At 39.7% G+C, this 17115-nt stretch overlaps 2 protein-coding genes across 2 annotated transcripts in view; both read right to left on the minus strand.

Moving 5' to 3' along the window:
- LOC146489505 (uncharacterized) overlaps positions 1–17115 on the minus strand; it is an 88950-nt gene that overhangs the window by 25493 nt on the left and 46342 nt on the right. The gene's annotated exons all lie outside the window — the stretch shown is intronic.
- On the minus strand, positions 7738–9382 carry LOC146489508 (uncharacterized). Its single transcript, XM_085110181.1, has 3 exons — positions 9338–9382; positions 8892–8951; positions 7738–8564 (listed from the first exon to the last, which is right to left on the minus strand). Exons 1-3 carry the CDS (start codon positions 9380–9382, stop codon positions 7878–7880), a joined length of 792 nt encoding a protein of 263 aa, XP_084966307.1. The 3' UTR covers positions 7738–7877.

A 17115-nucleotide genomic window follows, 5' to 3' on the forward strand; every position in this document is an offset into this window, starting at 1 on the left:
AAATTTTATTTGACATTTCAGATGGATTCCTCAGTTCCTCTTCATACTAAGAGACATAGATTGCCCTCTTTTTCTGCTTCGCAGCAGAAACGAAACCTTTGTCTTCAGTTGCAGGATGGTGCTTATTACATAAGAAAAGAGATCCGCTGCTACAAGTCGTATGTCTATACTTACGAGTCACCCGCTATAATTTATCAAAGTCAATTTGGTGGGTAGTCACTCTAAGGTTGCGAGTGTTTACAGAATGAATTGTTTAGTTGCATATGTACATTGTACGTAATATTCAATATATATTCTAATTCTGGAAATTGTTAGTAAAAGTTTTAAATTTTATAACTTACCGAGATTCCACACCTCATTCAGATCAAGCCGTATTTTTGCATTTTTCATGTTGAGTTCAGTCAGTTATTTGAGGAATCATGTGTTTGGATTGTTTACATTAAATAACTAGTAATAATCAAGGATTAGTAAAGTGCGTTCGATCTGTCTTATTTCTGCTAAAATTATAGGGTTTTTTATTGTTTTGAAAAAAACAGAAATTCGTTAGCAAACGTGGAGTTCAGGAAGAAGGTTATCGAGAATTACCATGTATGAAACTTTATTCTGGTACAATGCAATAAACTGAATGTAGCAAAACAATTCAACACAGTCAGTGATTTGAGGAATCAGTGTTCTATTTGTTTACATAAAACGTAACAATTTCTTACCTGGGGACTTTTTGGCAGTGAAATTAAGGAATAAAGTAAGTCTGTTTGCTGGAATATTGAGAACTGCGCTTGTGTTAAGTTTGTCCGAATCAACAAACCCACGAGCCCCATTCGCATGGGAGATGAACATGTATTTAGGAATACGACGCAAATTATTTTGGTGCGAATCAATTTTGGCCGGGATGTTCATACTCCGTAAACCAAAGAAATTTGGCCAAACGTTTTGGCTGATCAAATTTGAGATCTCTAAGCCCTAAAAGAGTCTTAACATCAATTTTTGAGTTTTCCTAATATTTCTCTAAATTGATGTAGCCTGGACTTTATAGGCGAATGCCCGATGGAAACCAAAAATCGCGAATGTCAGCTTTCCGCCAAACCTTTATTTCTCGGCTTTGATTAGAGAATCTTTTACGAAGTACTTTATAAGTATTCTGGGTTTAAATATCTGAAATCATTCTTACAGGAACTAACTGTCATCGGATTCATATACAAAGTCTGCATTTTGCGCCATATTTGCCATAATTTCAAATTGGCAAAATGGCGTACAGGCAAAAAAGATTTCTTCTTCCCCTCTCAGGTGCATTTGGAATGCGAAAAGATCGCCGATCAATCACACAAGCTTTTTTTTAGGATTGGTAGGCAAGTCTGTAGCATTATGATACAGCTGGATGACTGATAAAACATTTGGTTGTTGAAGTCAATCGACTATTTGCATGTTTTCGTGAAAAACTGTTCCCGCCATTTAGTTTCAGTGCAAGCGATTCGCGAATCCATATTGTCCAATATCTCACTTGTGTTATCAAAACATCCCTATCTTGTAAAACTCAACCGAGTTACACCTTAAAACACGAAATATACATCTCAAGTACTTTTTTTGTTGTGAGAGCAAAGATGAGAAATGATTATATGTAAGCGTGTCTTGTAGGGTCAGCGCAATTAGCATGGCGATTTTTAATTACCTCATTAACGGATACGCCTCGCACTCTACCTTCGCCTATTCAATTCTCAAACATTGATGTCTGTGAAAAGCGACGTGTTTTTTTTTGTTGTTGAACAACATAATTTAGGCACAAATTGTACGCAACATCGTTGTACGGAATTTCTAAGGCTAGGAAAGGTTTGATCTTCCACGCTCGTCTAAGGGCCGAAATATTATTCATCTTGTCATGACAATTCTAAAAGTGTGTCTTAAAATATGCTCAAAATGATATTGGACTTCCGGGCAAAAGGTTATGTCAGTAAACTCTCCCAAGTAAGAAAAGATCATTTTTCGAGATCAAGCGACCAGAAGTTCAAGACAGGGTAGCCTAATGTATTTCATGGAATGTCAAAAGGTACTTTAAAACCGATTTTGTTTTGCACCAAAGTCTACATTTTATTTCAATTGTCTCAAGGAAGCTACCTTATTTTAGTATTTATTCAACAGGCGACTGTGTCAGTTGCTTCTGTTTAATTTATGGGTAAACAAAATTTCCGAGCCGAACATGTTTCGAAAGTAAACATTGAAGCATTTGTCTGTGGAAGAAAAAAAATGAATTTCACGAAGTCACTTTCTTAAGATACACCTGATTACCTTTTCAGTTTGCAGTGGATAAAGAAAGGATTAAAAACAAGCCAAGAATGCAGAAAACGGGAAATTGGGGCAGCCTCAGAAGCTCCCAAGCACTTTCCAGACGTTAAATACTTATGCTAATTTAGGTTTGTTGAAGAAGAGACAGTTGATGTCGTTTGAACAAGGCCTTCGTCTACACTTTCTTAATTCTTTGCGGATCGAAAAGAATGAACCAAATGAATAAGTAATACTTAAAAATAACTTGTAAGTTCTTTACACAATGTCACGTTTTACATCCATTCCGATTGCCTTTCAAATCAGTTCAGTTACAGGTAAAATCTCTATTAAGTCCCCTCCCGTCTCCCCGCCGGGTCTCCCCCACCATAAATTCGGGCTTAAATTAGGACAAGGAAACACATAACCTGCCGAGCAAGCTCTCTATTTGGTCTCACCCGAGACTTATTTCGCGTGAGATCCTTACAAGAGAACTTGTCCGCAGGCCAAATATCGCACACGATATTTTTTGAAATTTTAAGCAGACGAGGATTCAGCGTGAGAAGTAAATAGAGACCTTTAGATTCTAGTACGAGTTCGACTACGAGATAAGACTTGAAGTTTTTAGCGAAGTAGTAAAAACAGAGATATCCCAGGGAGATTTATTTCACTCTTCTGAGCGAAGAACTTAATTCCAAAAAGACGAGATCACTTACGTTTCGAGGAGACAAGGATTCGTTTTTGCCACCACGCCGTTCTGTCAAAAACTTGTAGTAAAATAACAACTCGTTCTTCCGCCAAAATGACACTGGTTCCGGCTCGATCGCGCTCTTTGTCCATTGGAAAAAAGTCGTAGGTCTCAAATGTTGTGCTCAGACGGTAAGTGACGAGACACCCGTATTAATAGTCTACTTAGAAGTCTAGTCGGTTCCTAACTTTCCTTTCCAAGAAAGCGCGCACGGGATGCGAACGAAACCTTAGCTTCTGGAAAGAGGGACTCCCAAAACAAAACAAACATGCAGAACAGGTGAGGGGAAGGGTAGGCAAACGGTTGATATGCATGCGCATGGCTACCGTATTTTTGTTTCACGTGTTTAAAGCATTCAGAGTAGTATTTCAGTTGTCAATTATTTTAGCATAGCTTGTTTACTGACTCATGACTTGAAAGGATCCACCGTCTCTATTAAGCACACCCACTTCTCTAATAGAACCCCGCTCTTGATAAGAGCTTTCAGAGAGTTTACAATTTAGTTGATAACACGTACAATAGTACAGTAGAGAGGAACTCTGTACAGTCACTGCCATGGAACGTAAATGATAATACCTTTTACTTGCAGTGCATTCGACTGCCCCACGCAACGGGATAGGATATCTCTCCGATAGCGCAATGATAAATTCGTGTCATTATGAATCACACTAACACTTTAATGGCCCCATATTACATGTTTGGTTTGAAGTAAAATATGTCATTTTCTACGCATATTATTGTAATTCTTAGATGCGAGCAGTCTCGAATTACTTTACTAGAATCAACTTTCGTAGCACGCGTTGTATTTAGTAAGAAGCGAGTTTTTTGACAGCTTGAATGGTAATGAACCAATCAGTAGCTTCTTTATGTCTGAAACGGGAAGTCAAAAGGATAATTTAATTCTCTTTCTTTCTTCAACTCCCCAGTCCTCCCTTGTTTAACCGTTAACTGCTATTATTTTTTAGATGTCCGTTCTCGCGCTGGATCTGAGCAAAGAAGGACTTCTAATCGCAATCCGACGTAATTCGAAACTAGGGCTTTATAAATCTATAAATTCCATATCGTAGCTTTTATATTCTGGACGTCAAACAACTCCTATTAATAAATCACACAATTTTTGTACTCGAGAGTATTATGTTGTCCTTAGACGGCCGCAATGAGCTCATGAGAGTCGCAGTCAACGGCATCTTACAACGTGGAGAAGGCGGGAAAGTACGTGACCATGGCAACCGGGATAGTAGCAGCAGTGTCAGCAATTCTCCGTACCAGGTTAGCTCGGCCAGCACCCTGAGAGACATTGAGAGTGTCGGAGAGGTAATGCCTGTTGCTTAAGTTAAATATGAATTTTTGTAGTGAAGCAAATAAGATAAACCCTGCCTTGGTTAAATGATGAAGAACAAGTTAAAATGAAACCACAGGAGACACTTTTTCGAATGTTCCTTCTCTGAGAAACTTGTTGGCCTGTGCGTGTGGACCTATGGAGCTTTCTTGTTGGTTATTATCCTCTGTGTGGTAGTTTTCCTGACTTGTTTTTGTCAGATATATTTACTTTAAAGTTGGCTGAGCTCACGTTTTTATTGGTTTCTACTAGGGGCATTCTCGCCCCAGTCCCTTTGGGTAGAGTGACTGAAAGTGGGGGGGAGGTCCGGCGAGGAGTTGCTGACAGTTCTGGCGAGTTTGTTACTTACGTTTTCTGTGGTTCTTTGTACTCGTAAATTTTTATGAGATCAGTTGATAACGATAAACAAGAAATTCTAATGGACTATGATTAGAGGTATCTATCAAGTCAAGGAAAGACTTTCATTTCTTCGGGAGAAAACCGTTGCCAAATGACACCATCCTTTTTAGACTCGTCTGAAATGTTGTTTTAAAAATTTGAATAAGTATTTCTATCAATTTTAAGAACCACTGTAAAATATTTTGTTTCTTGTAACAACAATTCATTTTATCGTAGTGCTAAAAGAAGGAAATTAATGCTTCTTAAATTTTCAATAAATGCTCCCGCTATCCGTAGTAAAGATTTTATCCACAGTCTCAAAAGCGAGAAACACCTTGTAAAGCATAATGTACAGCGCAACGGGAAAGAACTGCGCAGTAGCTTTTATTTGGATGTTTAGAAGATCTTAGAATGGTCACGCTTAGGATTCCAACTGAAGACGCAAAAGTTATAACCACTTCATACAGCGTAATAAACGTTATCACAGGAAAGTACTGCTCAGTTGCATAATAAAAAATGAGAAACACCTGGAGCTTAATTATAAAACAACATACTAGTGCCACAGCAAAGTTTTGCTTAGTAGCTTTCAACTTATTGGTCACACCTTAGAATTTCAACTACAGAATCAAGGAAGAACTATGATGTATAGCATCATTAATAACACCATAGGAAAGTACTGGTCACTACCATTTAAATAGCCACATCAGAGACCCAAGGTTATCTCACCTTCCCTGTGCGGATTAAGATTGAAATATGTTTTACCAGTAAATTGTGCTTTTCTCTTAGGATTCTATCGCTGATGTCAGTGAGAGAGAGCCAGGTGAAGTGAGGCCTCGAGATCCAATGGCTGTTCTGTTGAACTGCATTCAGAATTACACGACGTCAGCGGATAATAGCGCCAGCGAAGGAGAGTTGTTAAGAGAGCATCTGCGCATGCCCAATGGCGGTCAGGGAAAGACTGAATCAAAGGAACCTGGTGAAGTAGGTTAGTGACACTGTTGGCGCTAGTTTCTTTATTAGAATTGCTTAAGAATAATCATCCAGGCAAATATCGTAGTATTACATTGGATATTCAAGGACGTTCACTGAATTTTGTTCTTGAAAAATTTCGAAAGTAACTGATTATCCCTTTCATTCTCGCAGTCAACAAAGAAAAAAAACAAACAGGTTGAGTCTGTGGTTGGAATACTCAACTAAAAGCTATTCAGTAGAAATTTTTATCTTGGTCGCTCTTCTCTGCATTGTCGCGTTGTTAGTTTACCCCACATCGTCTGTCTTCGTCCAGGTGTATAAATGGGTGCCGGCGACATATTGCTGTGGATAACCCTGCAATGGACTAGCATCCCATCCAGGATAGAGGGGAGGAGTATAAATACTCCAAGTTGCTTTCTAGTGCAACAAATCAGCTTAAAGTGCGACTTAAAACAAGTACATCAGGTAGCAATTTTCCACTTCTTTGTTATTTGCAGTCCCAAGAAAACTCTCTCCGGGTGAAGTGGTAGTGTGGGAGCCGTCCGGTGCAGTGGGGAACCTTCCTCCCCCTTTACCTGGGAAATTGACATTGGATGACGAACCTGTGGATGTGAAGAACACTAAAACCCCGGCGGTACTCGAAGTCTCTCCGAGGAATGCCGACGGAGAGCCGAGTCACGACGAGCGTTCTCTCCATACTTCGGATTTGTTCAGTGCCTGGAACTCTTTGCACAGATACTTCTTTTCCCACTACACAATAACGACAACAGAAACAGCAACAGCCGCAGCAACAACAACAACACGCTAGGGGCTTCTGCATTGGCTGATGATAACAGAGAGGAAGGGAAGAAAAATGTTTTCACGAGCAAACAAGATGGATTAGGCTTTAAGGTAGAAAGTAATGGAGCTGCTTACCTTGATAAGGAAGACATTGAAGCTCAACAGCCAACTAAAATCCAAGTTATGCTACCGTCAGTTGATAACAGTGTTCATGAAGAAAGCTTGGTAGCAAGTGATGCACACGTTTCTGTTGATCAGGATACGTTTGGTGACGTGCCTTCCATTTCTGGAGGCGATTTTTGAGTGTGGCAGTGGTGATAATTATTTATAATAAAAGAGATTGTAAGAAGCATCAAACTGTTTCAAGGCTTCGTTTAACTAAATATTTTTGACTGCGGTCTTCAACTTGTTGTCGAAAGTAATTTTGTTTGTTTTGTTTTTGCCTTGCTACGATTTGTGATTGGCTAAAGAAACTCGGCCACTAATTCAACCAGTTATAAGGAAAACCAATCGTGAAGCTATCGTGGCTTGCTCGCCCGCGTTTTCCCGCGCGTGGCTTCAGTTACATATGCTGTTTGCGTCTGTTTTGATTGGCCAGAGCGCATTGATAACTTTGGTGTTGGTGCTGCGTTACACGATTAAAAACCACTGAACAGTGAGGACACCGCATAAGATTTGAACCCACACAGGATTGTTCCTCTTTCCACAAGACGTTAATTTTCATCGTATAACTGTGAAATATAAAGGTCGTTTTACCCGTATGAAGGAGTTGTAAGCAGAAGTACAAGCAACCTTATTGTTAATTGACCGATGCGTCGCTATATCAACCGTTTAAACTGGTATGAAGCAAGGAAAACGGGAATGGTAGTGCCAACTTGTGCTGCTTGCTTCGTACGTGTAAACCCGACGAGGAACGTTGTCCTATGACGCATGCGTTGTTCTTGTTCTCCTTTAATCCTTTAGAAAGTGGGAGGAAACGGGGTGGGGGGGGGGGGGGGGTGTGGGGCGAAGGGGGTATAGTTTTCAAATATAAGGCGTGGGTGATCCAAAAGGAAACGGAAAGAATGAAAATTTCTCAAAATTCGGAGTGTAAACCCCAAAGGAAATTACCCCACCTTAAGAAAGGCCCGCAAATCTCTATTTTCATTTGACTTTTGCCCAGATATAAAGGTTTTCATTCATCACTCACATTTTCCAACCTATTTTCTTTCCTTTGTTTTATCACTTTTTCGTTCCACTCAACATGATCAATTTCACACGCTTTGAGATGATTAGCAAAATCTTTATTAATGTATTACTGTCAGACTACACAATTTCGTATCTTCTACGGATCACAGTTTGTTCTAAGTCAAGTTGGGGGTGAATTGTTGCGACCCCGTTTAACACGTTGTTTCATCTGTGAACGCATCAAAGATGAGCTCCTAACCACCACTGGGTGGTAGATTGGCTTCCCTGTGTGCAGCGGAACTTTGGGTTGATGGATGCATAGTGGCCAAAGTTGTCTTCACTTGACACCGAGCCCGACTTTGCCTTAAACTGACAGGTAGTGTATGAACTGTCAATATTCAGGAAGTGGCTGTTAGCACCCTGCCAAAAAGGTACCGTTTGGTGGATCCCGATGTGTCCGCGGATGTTGATGTATTCAACTTTTTTGCATTTGTTGTTGTCAAGGTAATCGATGACGTTGAAGTCCTTGAAGCTTCCACGAACGTAATCTCTGAAATCGACGCCGTGGGTCGGGTAGCTGCATGTTGCTCGCCAGTGAGTGGAGTGACTCTGTAGGGACTTCATTCGTGCCAAACTCAGGCGGTACAGATTCCAGTTCTGTGCGTTCTCGTTCACTGGAGAGTTGTACTTGAAAGGGGTCTTCTGAAACGCGGGCAGTTTACGATTTAGAGTACTCCAGGACATAATTAGGGTCCAGGCAGTGCCAGGCTCGGACTTGAGATCACAGTAAGCTGGGTAACTGTTTCCGCCATTATCGTAAAGTCTGTAGACGCCGCATTTTAAGGATCCTCTCAGCAGATAATCAAGGCAGGAGGTTGGACGGAAGAGTTTTTGCTGGATTTTAGTTGATTTAGGACAATCGTCTCCCTAGGAAAAAAAGAGAGAGAAAAAAAAAAAAAAAAGAACAAAGAATTAAAATCGCTGACCTTTATGGCACGAAAAATATCGCAATATTGTCCATGACTCCAGTAATGTACAGATTAGTTCAGACATTGACATTGTGAGGAGCGAATTCAGGGATCAACGTGGTCGACCAGAACTTCTTGTTACAATTTGCTCTGATTATATTTTTAGTTTCTTTTTCTACTAAAATATCTTAAAAAGCGAATGAAATTACAAAAATAGATTAACTTGTGAGCTTTCACTCGGCAAGAAAAACTCGAAACTTAGACATCAGTGTTTGAAGTATTTTACCTCGCATCCCAGTGTAAGAACTCGTTTGTGCCGTCTGTGCTTAGCAGCTGCTGCAAGTGCCTGATGAAGAAAGATTTGAAAATTAGGCAGTTGAATAGTGAGGATCATATTCTTGTTGTTAAATCAGACATGGATTTTCTCCATCGAATAACTGAAATCCTGGGATTCCTGCGACTTTGTAGGTGGCGGGAGTAATTATAATATAATTGTAAGTTATATTTCTTGGTCATGCGGCGTTTCTAAGCAAAACTATAGACAAGAGTATTAAGCCCTAAAATAGGCTCAATAAAACGGTCATTTCCTTCCTTTCCGGGTTACGTAGCTCCATGCATCGCTTGCCGGTTTGAATTTCGTCCCTAACATTTTGACTTTGGTGATAATTGTGCACATTTAACACTGGAAAGAACGTTAGAGGAATAGTGTTGTGTCGCAGACCAAACACTTACGAGAAAAGTGATGCCAATAAAAGCCGCGATTATCTTAAATGCCATCGTTAGATTTCCTCGAAATACGCTAGTTTTGAATTTAGCTCCAAGAAAAAACAGGGTTTGGAAACCGCTTCGTTGCTGACCGCAAGTATCTCCTCAACAAACGAGCAGTCTAGGCTGTGTGTTATAATACGTAGCACCGAAATATCAGGTGAATAAATCAAAAACACGAAAACGTATTCCACTTAACATGTTTTGCGGACTAGTCAAACGGAGCAAAAAAAATTCGGTTGTTGCTGTGACAACTTGATGTCAACCAGAGTTTGTCATTTTCATTTTTCTAATGGTTCGTTTCTAGAGCCTGAGTGCACGGCAAGCAAGGTGTTAAGTCTGGGATCATTTATTTATCCACGAGACAATTTGAAACTGAATGAAGATTCTTTCGATAAAAAAGCATTATTATTCTTGTTGATCAGTGTTGAAAAGTTTTTTGTTTTTAAATTTGAGGTTTTTGGTTAAGGCGCTGTAAAACTGATGCATTATTTTGAGTCGGAGCAAACAATAAATTTGAAACTTCAGTACTCCTTCGTCCTGCGAGAAAGAGATTGTTTTCCTTTTCTGCTTCGAAGCAGAAAGGAAACCTCTGGCTTGCAGGGTAGTTCCCATTACATAAGGAAAGAGATCCGCTGCTCCAAGTCGTTTGTACTTACGATTCACCCGCTATAATTTGTCAAAGTCAATTTGGTGGGTTCTTGTACAGCTAATCACTCTAAGGTTGTGAATGTTTACAAAATGAATCGTTTAGTTGTATATGTACACTGTACGTAATATTCAATACATATTCTAGTTTTGGAAATTGTTAGTTAAATCTTTATATATCATACCTTACGATTCCATACCTCATTCAGATCAAGCCGTATTTTTGCATTTTTCATGTTGAGTTCAGTCAGTGATTTGAGGAATCAGTGTTTGGATTGTTAACAGTAGTAATAGTAAATAGTAATAATCAGGGATTAGTAAAGTGCGTTTGATTTGTCTTCTCTCTGCTAAAAGTTTCTGCTAAAACCAGAAATTCGTTATTAAAAGTGGATTTCAGGGAGGAGGTTGTCGAGAATTACCATGTATCAAACTTTGTTCTGGTACAATGCAATAAACTCAGTGAATGTAGCAAAACTCAACACAGTGAGTCAGTGATTTGAGGAATCAGTGTTCTGATTGTTTACATAAAACAATAACAATTTCTTACCTGGAAACTTTTTGGCAGTGAAATTAAGGAATAAAGTAAGTCTGCATGATGCTGGAATATTGAGAACTGCGCTTGTGTTAAGTTTGTCCGAATCAACAAGCCCACGAGACCCATTCGCATGGGAGTTGAACATTTATTTAGGAATACGACGCAAATTATTTCGGTGCGAATCAATTTCTGGCCGGGATATTCAAACTCCGTAAGCTAAAGAAATTTGGCCAAAAGCTTTGGCTGTTCAAATTTAAGATCTCTAAGCTCTAAAAGAGTCACAACATCAACTTTTCTCTTTTCCTTATAATTCTCTAAATTGATGTAGCGTGGACTTTATAGACGAATCTCCGATGGAACCAAAAAACGCGAATGTCAGCTTCCACACCTTTATTTCACAGATTTGATCAGTGAATCTTTTACCAAGTACCTTATAGGTATTCTGGGTTTTAACATCTTTCAAATCGTTTTTACAGAATATATTTTTCATCGGATTTATATACAAAGCCTGCACTTAGCGCCATATTTGCCATAATTCAAAATGGCGTACAGGCAAAAAAGATTTCCTCTTCCCCTCTTAAGTGCATTTGCAATGCGAAAAGATCGCTGACCAAACCACAAGCTTTTTTTAGGATTGGTAGGCAAGTCTGTAGCATTATGATACAAATGGATGACTGATGAAACGTTTGGTTGTTGAAGTCAATCGACTGTTTGCATGTTTTCGTAAGATACTGTTCCCGCCATTTAGTTTCAGTGTAAGCGATTCGCGAATCCATGTCTCCCTTGTGTAATCAAAACATCCCCATCTCGTAAAACTCAACCGAGTTACACCTTCAAACATGAAATATACATCTCAAGTACTTTTTTGTGACCGCAAAGATGAGAAACGGTTATATGTACTAAACGATAAAGCGTGTCTTGTATGGTCAACACAATTAACATGGCGATTTTGAATTACCTCATTTTGATACGCCTCGCACTCATCATTCGCCTATTCAATTCTCAAACATTAATTTCTTGAAACTGAAAGCCGACGTCTTTCAGGTCATTTTTGTTGTCGTTGTTGTAATTTAGGCACATATTGTACGCAATAATATTGTACGAATTTGTAAGGCTAGGAAAGATTTGATTTTCCACGTTTTTCTGAGGGTCGAAATATTATTCATCTTGAAAGAAATGTGATGGTATATTTCCAGCCTGGTGAATGAATGAGAATGATGTTTATTCAAGAAAGTGACGCAGGCATACTCGGAAAAAAGAAATCCGAGTGCTCCTATCAGGAGTCGAACCTAAGACCTTCCGATTACTAGTTCGGATGCTCTACAACTGAGCTACAGGAGACTCGTGGGAGCTAAGGCCATTAAACTAGGTTCATCGGACAAATATCCTGCATACTGCTAGGATTTGAATGTCGAACGTGTGTCCAGCCTGGTGAATCTTGTCATGAGAATTCTTTAAAGAGAATCATAGCCATGAACTTTCGCATACCAAGTTACTGCGAGACTCGTGGTAAAGTGGGTCAGGGAGTCGGTTAGAGATTTTAGCAATTACATGGATTGGCGACACAGTCAGCGATCGTCGGATGGCACACAGCTGTTCCATATGATCGATAGCTTATTTTTATTATAACCGCCAGAAAAACCAGGTTTAATGTTTTCGCTGCTTCTGTTCCGGACACTCGATGAAATTTCGAATTTACAAACACGCGTTTGAGGTCGCTCCTTCTAAGATGACTGAATTGGCATCACAAAACTGATAAAGCAATCGAAAGTCAGTACAGCTTCGTCGAGGTTACATGCACCTGCCAAAATGAAATACGACATTGTAAGAAATCCGAACGAGGCTGGCGGAGTGAAGCAGTTGTTTAACGATCACAAGTAAAATAGCGACTGAACTGTTTGGGAGCTGGAAAATGACACTGGACTACAAAAACAAAGGAATTTGTGAAAAATGTACAACAAAGTGGAGATACGCTGTACAATCCATTTCATACCTGAATATCATGAACTATTTTCTTGATTCTGATGGAAAGCCGATCTCAGTCATTATAATAAAAGTAAACATTGCTTCTCCAAATCAAATCAATTGTTCTCTTGGCCGGTGTAAATCACCAAGGCAGCAGTTGTCCTTAGAGTCTTTTCGTGTCCCAGTATTTACACGGAAGCATTTTTTGCGGAAGTGATATTATCTTAAATTATAATCCATCAAATATTTTCGCTCGCGCGCGATTGGTCTAAACGCCTCACGTGACCGAATATACAACAGCTAAAACTGGGGAATATCCGAGGATATTCCCCAGGTGATATTCGCCAATTTCAAAAACTTCAAGGAGCGTCAAGTTTGCAATTAAAATGAATGTCAAGATGGGGGAACGGTTTGCTTTTGTGACAGAAGAAGAGATAAACCTGCTGGTCGATAAACCAGTACCAGAAAACGACATACGCTCTAAACGTTTTTGACGGTAAGCTGTTCGTAAACGAAATGTTCAAATACTCAAGCTCGTATTTGCGACATTTTCTCTTGGTTTGAACTCTGTTTAACAGTCCTTGAATTAAAAATGTGGTAAAACTGAAAAATATGAAAAGCGAAAAGTTTTAGCCCATCTCATTTAAGAGTATTTATGGTTTTCTTTCAGTCTGGCAAAATGAAAAAGCCATCAACAAGCTATTAAACGAGTTTAATTAATAAGCTCGAAGCTCGCTCACACGACGGCAAATATTACAGTTGTAATTCAATGAGAGCAATTCGTGCTGGCCTGGATATAAGGAATTCAAATAACGAAAACATAAATTTCAGTACCATTACTGACAGAGTTCAAGCCGGTACATGATGCTATCAATGCTCACCTGGTCGAGATCGCTCGAGAACATGAAATCTCGTCCACGAAACAAAAACCAGCCATGATACCCCGAGATGTCGAAATTCTCCACGAAGAGAAGCAGCTTGTCCTACTCTCGAGCAACAAGTTTAATCCTCAGTGATTGTGAACGACTTCGTTGCTGGCTCAATTCAATGTCAAGTTAGCAAAGAAAGCACTTTGATGGAATCCAGCAAAAACAACCGGTGGCGTCGTGTTCGACTGCAGGTTCAGCTTCGATTTCTTCACAGGTCGTTTTCCGGCGGCTAGCAAATTCCACAATTGTATTTTCGATATAAAGTGCTGCTCCAATTGAACACGAGATAAAGGAAGAGAACGACAAACCTCCGGCTGTTTCGTTGACGGCAGTTTACACTTTTTACGGAATGCGATACTTTACAGTTTTTCGCTTTCAGTGATCTTTAGCTTGTTCACGAGAGGTAGTTAGATTCCCTGTAACCTTATCCGCCACTTGTATCTTGCTTTTGTCGAATTAAACAAGTTTACTTTCCTTTCAAATGTTTCACCTTTTCCCCAAACAAACGCTTTCGACCTGAAGCGAAATCTGACGTGGAGATTTTGGAAGCCAACTGACAAACTTTGACGTGATTGACATATGGCAGAATGGCAGATCCTGCCGATTCCCGCGAGATTCCCGCATGTTGCGAAAAATATTTGAAGGATAATAAACACAATAGCCTCCATTTGACTTTAAAAATATGCTCAGATATTTGTCCTTGGACATTATCTGCTTCTCGAAGCTCACAGTTTTCCTCGAGCTTCGCTCTCGGAAAACTGTTCGCTTCTCGGAACAGATAATGTCCGCGGACAAATATCTGAGCATATTTTCGCGCCAAATGGAGGCTATTGTTTATATATGCACAAAATGATATTGGGCTTCCGTGCAAAAACGTCTGTCAGTAAACTCTGCAAAGTAAGAAAAGATCATTTTTCGAGATCAATCGACCAGAAGTTCAAGACAGGGTAGCTTAATGTATTCCATGAAATGTCAAAAGTACGTTAAAACCAATTTTCTTTTGCACCGGAAGTCCACATTTTATTTCAATTGCCTCAAGGGAGCTACCCAATTCAACAGGCGACTGGGTCAGTTGCTTCTGTTTATTTTATGGGTAAACAAAATTTGCGAGCAGAACATGTTTCGAAAGTAAACATTGAAGCATTTGTCCGTAGAAGAAAAAAATGAATTTCATTTTCTTAAGATACACCTGATTACTTTTTCAGTTTCCAGTGGATAAATAAAAGGATTAAAATTAAGCCCAGAGTGCAGAAAACGGGAAATTGGGGCAACCTCAGAAGCTCTCAACTACTTTCCAGACGTTAAATACTATTAAATGATTATAAATGCTAAATACTTATGCTAATTTAGGTTTGTTGAAGAAGGGACAGTTGATGTCGTTTGGACAAGGCCTTCGTCTACACTTGCTTAATTCTTTGCGGATCGAAAAGAATTAACCAAATAAATGAAAAAAAACTTAAAAATAACTTCTAAATTCGTTTTACTTCCATTCCAATTGCCTTTCAATCGGTTCAGTTACGGGTAAAATCTCTATTAAGCCCCCACCCCTCGCCCCGTCTGGTCTCCCCACCAAAAATTCGGGCTCAAATTAGGACAAGAAAACGCATAACCTGCCGAGCAAGCTCTCTATTTGGTCTCATCCGAGACTTGTTTCACTTGAGACCCCTATTAGAGAGCTTGCTCGCAGGCTAAATATCACGCACGATATTTTTGGAAATGTTAAGAAGACGAGGCTTCAGCATGAGAAGTAAATAGAGACCATTAGATTCTAGTACGAGTTCGACTTCGAGATAAGACTTGAAGTTTTTAGCGAAGTAGTAAAAACAGAGATACCCCGGGGGCTTTATTTTATTCTTTGTGAGCGACGAACTAAATTCCAAAAAGACGAGATCACTTACGTTTCGAGGAGACAAGGATTCGTTTTTGCCACCACGCCGTTCTGTCAAAAACTTGTAGTAAAATAACGACTCATTTTCGCGCCAAAATGACACTGGTTCCGGCTCGATCGCGCTCTTTGTCCATTGGAAAAAAGTCGTAGGTCTCAAATGATGTGCTGAGACGGTAAGTGACGCGACACCCGTATTGTTTAATAGTCTCCTTAGCAAACTGGCCGGTTCCTAACTTTCCTTTCTAAGAAAGCACGCGCGCGAGGCGAACGAAACTTTAGCTTCCGGAGAGAGGGACCCCAAATACAAAAAAAACATGCAGCACAGGGGAGGGGAAGGGTAGGTAAACGGTTGATACGCATGGGCATTTTGATACACGTGTGTAAAGCATTCAGAGTAGTATTTCAGCTGTCAATTATTTTAGCATAGCTTTTTTACTGACTCACGACTTGAAAGGATCCACCGTGTCTATTAAGCACACACACTTCTCTGATAAAACGCCGTTCTTGATAAGAGTTTTCACAGTGTTTACATTTTAGTTGATAACACGTACAATAGTAGAGAGGAACTCTGTACAGTCACTGCCATGGAACGCAAATGATAATACCTTTAACTTGTAGTGGATTCGATTGCCCCAGGCAACGGGATAAGGTATCTCTCCGCCGGGTAGCGTAATGGTAAATTCATGTCATTATGATTGACATTAAAATTTTACGGCGCAATTTGCAGGGTTAGCCTAAAGGAAGAGATGTCATTTTCTACGCATATTATTATAATTTTTAGACGCGAGCAGTATAGAATTACTTTGCTAGAATTAGTTTTTGTGAGACGCATTGTATTGGTAAGCCGCGAAGCGACGAGTTTTTTTGACAGCTTGAACGACGAGGAACCAATCAGTATCTTTTGTATGTTTTGCATGTCAGTGTTCACAGTGTTCATGAAGAAAGCTCGGCACACGTTTATGTTGATCAGGCTAGGATACGTTTGGTGACGTATCTTCCATTTCCGGAGGCGATTTTTGAGTGCAGTGGAAACGGTGATAAGTAAAGTAAGTAAGTAATTTATTTAATGTCAAATACACAGGGGGTGGTCTCCCAGTCCCCCGAGCCACAGGCTCATGATAAAAGTGTTTGACAATTTGATAATTATTTATAATAAAATAGATTGTTAGAGGCATGAAAATTGTTTCAAGGCTTTGTTTTTAAACTAAATGTTTTTGAAAGTGGTCTTCAACTTGGTGTCGAAAGTAATTTTGTTTGTTTGGTTTTGTCTTGCTACGATTCGTGGATGGCTAAAGAAACTCGGCCACTATTTCAACCAGTTATAAGGAAAACCAAACGTGAAGCTATCGTGGCTTGCTCGCCCTCGTTTTTTCGCGCGTGGGTTATTTACATATGCTGTTTGTGTCTGTTGTGATTGGCCACGGCACATCGCCGGATAACTTTGGTGTTGGTGCTGCGTTTCACGATTGAAAACCACTGAACAGTGAGGACACCGCATAAGATTTGAACCCACACACGAGTGTTTTTTTTCCACAGGGTATTAATTTTAATCGTTTAACTTTCAAATATAAAGGTTGTTTTACACGTATGAAGCAGTTGTAAGCAGAAACACAAGCAACCTTGTCGCTAATTGACCCATGCGTCGCTATATCGCTCGTCTAAACTGGTGGGAAGTAAGCAACACTACAATGGTAGTACCAACTTGTAAACCTGAAGAAGAACAACATTGTCCTATGACGCATGCGTTGTTCCTGTTCTTCCTCAGTCCTTTAGAAATCAC

Source organism: Pavona decussata, unplaced genomic scaffold (genome assembly GCF_977016875.1).
Source record: "Pavona decussata unplaced genomic scaffold, jaPavDecu1.1 SCAFFOLD_6, whole genome shotgun sequence".
NCBI classification, from domain to species: Eukaryota; Metazoa; Cnidaria; class Anthozoa; order Scleractinia; family Agariciidae; genus Pavona; species Pavona decussata.